Below are 3,014 nucleotides of genomic sequence, written 5' to 3'. Positions count from 1 at the left end.
CTGGGTTGCACCTTCTTTATGGGGAATAACTTTACGCCGGACGTACAACTTACGCACACCTCGCGTAGCCTGCGTCGGGCGCACGCAGGTTCGTGAATCGCCGTATTTCCCTCATTTGCATGTTTGAATGGCTAATCAATGGGACCATGCACCCAGCCTAAATGTGCGCCCACCCTACGCCGGCGTAAGCAAGCTACGTCGGCGGGGTGTAGCCTGGTTTTAGGCGCATATCTGTTTGTGGGTCTGGCGCACAGATACGACGGCGCACATTTGCACTTACGTACGCGTAACTTGTTATACGTCGGCGTAAGTGCTTTGTGAATATGGGCCAGAGTGTACATACACACTTTCCAGTGTTGTGTCAAAACAGCAGCTCATCAAAATCTCCAGTTATGCTTTACAGTAACCAGAAGTGACGTGATTGGAGATCTCCATGAATTAGATATTTTGACAGATCACTGATGTTCCGTCAGAATTGGCGACCCGTCAAATTAGGTAACGGAAGTGATGTTCCGTCACTACACTGCAACGGCATTCTTGGTACACCCAGACATCCCAACCTGCAAAAACTAATCTTAGGGAGGTTTCAAACTAATTTCAGGGAGGGGACGTTTCGCCCTGGGGCCGACCCCCCCCCCCCCCCCAATAAAATTCAGCCTTACCAGTGCCAATTAAATGCAGGCTGATCAGTTCCAATTAAATGCAGCAATACCAGTACCAATTAAATGCAGCCCGATAACACATCTGCTGGGACTGGGCTTCTTGTCCTGGGGTCTGGCTGCTGGAGCTGGGCTGCTGGTCCTGGGGTCTGGCTGCTGGTCCTGGGGTCTGGCTGCTGGCACTGGACTTCTTGACTTCTTGTCCTGGGGTCAGGCTGCTGGAGCTGGGCTGCTGGTCCTGGGGCCTAGCTGCTGGAGCTGGGCTGCTGGTCCTGGGGTCTGGCTGCTGGAACTGGGCTGCTGGTCCTGGGGTCTGGCTTCTGGAGTATGGCTGCATGTCCTGGGTTCTGGCTGCTGGTCCTGGGGTCTGGCTGCTGGAGCTGGGCTGCTGGTCCTGGGATCTGGCTGTTGGGGTCTGGCTGCTGGAGCTGGGCTGCTGGTCCTGGAGTCTGGCTGCTGGAACTGGGCTGCTGGTCCTGGCTTCTGGCTGTTGGAGTTGGGCTGCTGGTCATGGGGTCTGGCTGCTGGTCCTGGGGTCTGGCTGCTGGAGTATGGCTGCTGGTCCTGGGTTCTGGCTGCTGGAGTATGGCTTCTGGTTCTGGGGTCTGGCTGCTGGAGCTGGGCTGCTGGTCCTGGGGTCTGGCTGTTGGGGTCTGGCTGCTGGATCTGGGCTGCTGGTCCTGGGGTCTGGCTGCTGGAACTGGGCTGCTGGTTCTGGGGTCTGGCTGCTGGAACTGGGCTGCTGGTTCTGGGGTCTGGCTGCTGGAACTGGGCTGCTGGTTCTGGGGTCTGGCTGCTGGAGCTGGGCTGCTGGTCATGGGGTCTGGCTGCTCGAGCTGGGCTGCTGGTCCTGGGGTCTGGCTGCTGGAGCTGGGCTGCTGGTCATGGGGTTTGGCTGTTGGGGTCTGGCTGCTGGAGCTAGGCTGCTGGTCCCAAAGCCTGGGGTCTGGCTGCAATAGGGCTGGTTAGCTACCCCAGTCAGAGAATTCCCCAGAAGGAAGGGGATGAGCGAAGGCAGAGAGAAGACTGTGACCGTGATCTGCAGGCTGTAGCAATTAGAAGAAGAAAAAAACTTTCCCCAGAGCACTCTTTCTTTACTTTGGGGTGCCGCTGTGCAGTAATCTCCAGTGCGACAAGTACATAACAGTCCTGGTCTGCCTGGCAGATTGATATAGAAGAGACTGGGTCTCTGTCATGTACTTGTTGTACCAGAGATTACTGCAAAGCGGCACCCAAAAGTGGAGAAAGAGTCCGCTTGATTGGGAAAGGTTTTTTTTTTAATTGCTACAGCCTGCAGATCACAGGCGGAGCACAGTCTTCACTCTGCCTCAGCCCGACTTTCACTCATGGTCAGTGTTTGGCTGAAGCCATTTATTATCAGTCAACTGTGTTTAAAATGACAACAGAAACTACTGATCAAAAGTTTACATACCCTAGTTCTTAATACCATGTGTAGCGCTCACCCCCGAAGGAGCCGCTGGTTAGAATAGGGACGGCGTGTTACCTCTGTGAGCGTCTAGGGGTAATGATGATGATGAGAACAATGACGGAATGTCCAAGCAGCAGGTGTCTTTTTGGTAGCTTTATTTCACCCAACACGGCAAAACAGTAAACTTGAGGTAGATAGGAGAAGATGGGTGAAAAGGGGAATTGCAGATTCAGGCTTGAACAATAAAGAAGCAATCCTGCTTCAATCGGCACTTTTACTTTCGCCGCCCCTCAGCCAAGGGGGTATAGTGTATCTGGACAGGCCTCTCACACCGACCTGGCAGCCAGGGTATCACTCGGAGCACTGGGAAGAAGAACAAGTCTCTGCCACAGACCTGGTACAAATGAATATCAGGGAAGAACCTCTGCCACAGGCCCTTCCCCCAAACGTAGAATTATTAAGTGGATCTTCCTCAGTGAATTTGATGCCTGAATCTCCCTCAGGTAGTTTTCCTCAACTGGTTACCGACTGACAGGTTGCCGACTAGGGTTGCCACCTTTTCCTTAAGTCAAACCCAAACACGTTAGCGGCATACGACAATTTTTTTATAGTATAAACTATACATATATTTTGCTATTAAATAACATTTCTAATCATTTGAAGTTAATAACAAGAGTTCTCCTTTTACATTACAATCCACAGAGTTCCCCTTTTACATCTGAATCCACAGAGTTCCCCTTTACATCTGAATCTACAGACTTCCCCTTTACTTCTGAATCAACAGAATTCCCCTTTACATCTGAATCCACAGAGTTCCCCTTTACATCTGAATCCACAGAGTTTCCCTTTACATCTGAATCCACAGAGTTCCCCTTTACATCTGAATCCACAGAGTTCCCCTTTACATCTGAATCCACAGAGTTCCC

General features: G+C 52.0%; 1 protein-coding gene across 1 annotated transcript; it reads right to left on the bottom strand.

Moving 5' to 3' along the window:
* Positions 1 to 904: 904 nt before the first annotated feature.
* LOC120918354 (extensin-like) lies at positions 905 to 1,477 on the bottom strand. The gene has a single exon (XM_040329893.1). The coding sequence runs from the start codon at positions 1,475 to 1,477 to the stop codon at positions 905 to 907; it is 573 nt and encodes a 190-aa protein (XP_040185827.1).
* Positions 1,478 to 3,014: the final 1,537 nt, after the last annotated feature.

Source organism: Rana temporaria, chromosome 12, assembly GCF_905171775.1.
Source record: "Rana temporaria chromosome 12, aRanTem1.1, whole genome shotgun sequence".
Taxonomy (NCBI): domain Eukaryota; kingdom Metazoa; phylum Chordata; class Amphibia; order Anura; family Ranidae; genus Rana; species Rana temporaria.
Note: the sequence above shows the minus strand (reverse complement) of the source record. Positions and strands in the feature narration are given on the sequence as shown.

Bases quoted from the DNA above. Each gene is read 5' to 3' on its own strand.
- LOC120918354 (XM_040329893.1), bottom strand. From the start codon at position 1,477: ATGACCAGCAGCCCAGCTCCAGCAGCCAGACCCCAGAACCAGCAGCCC.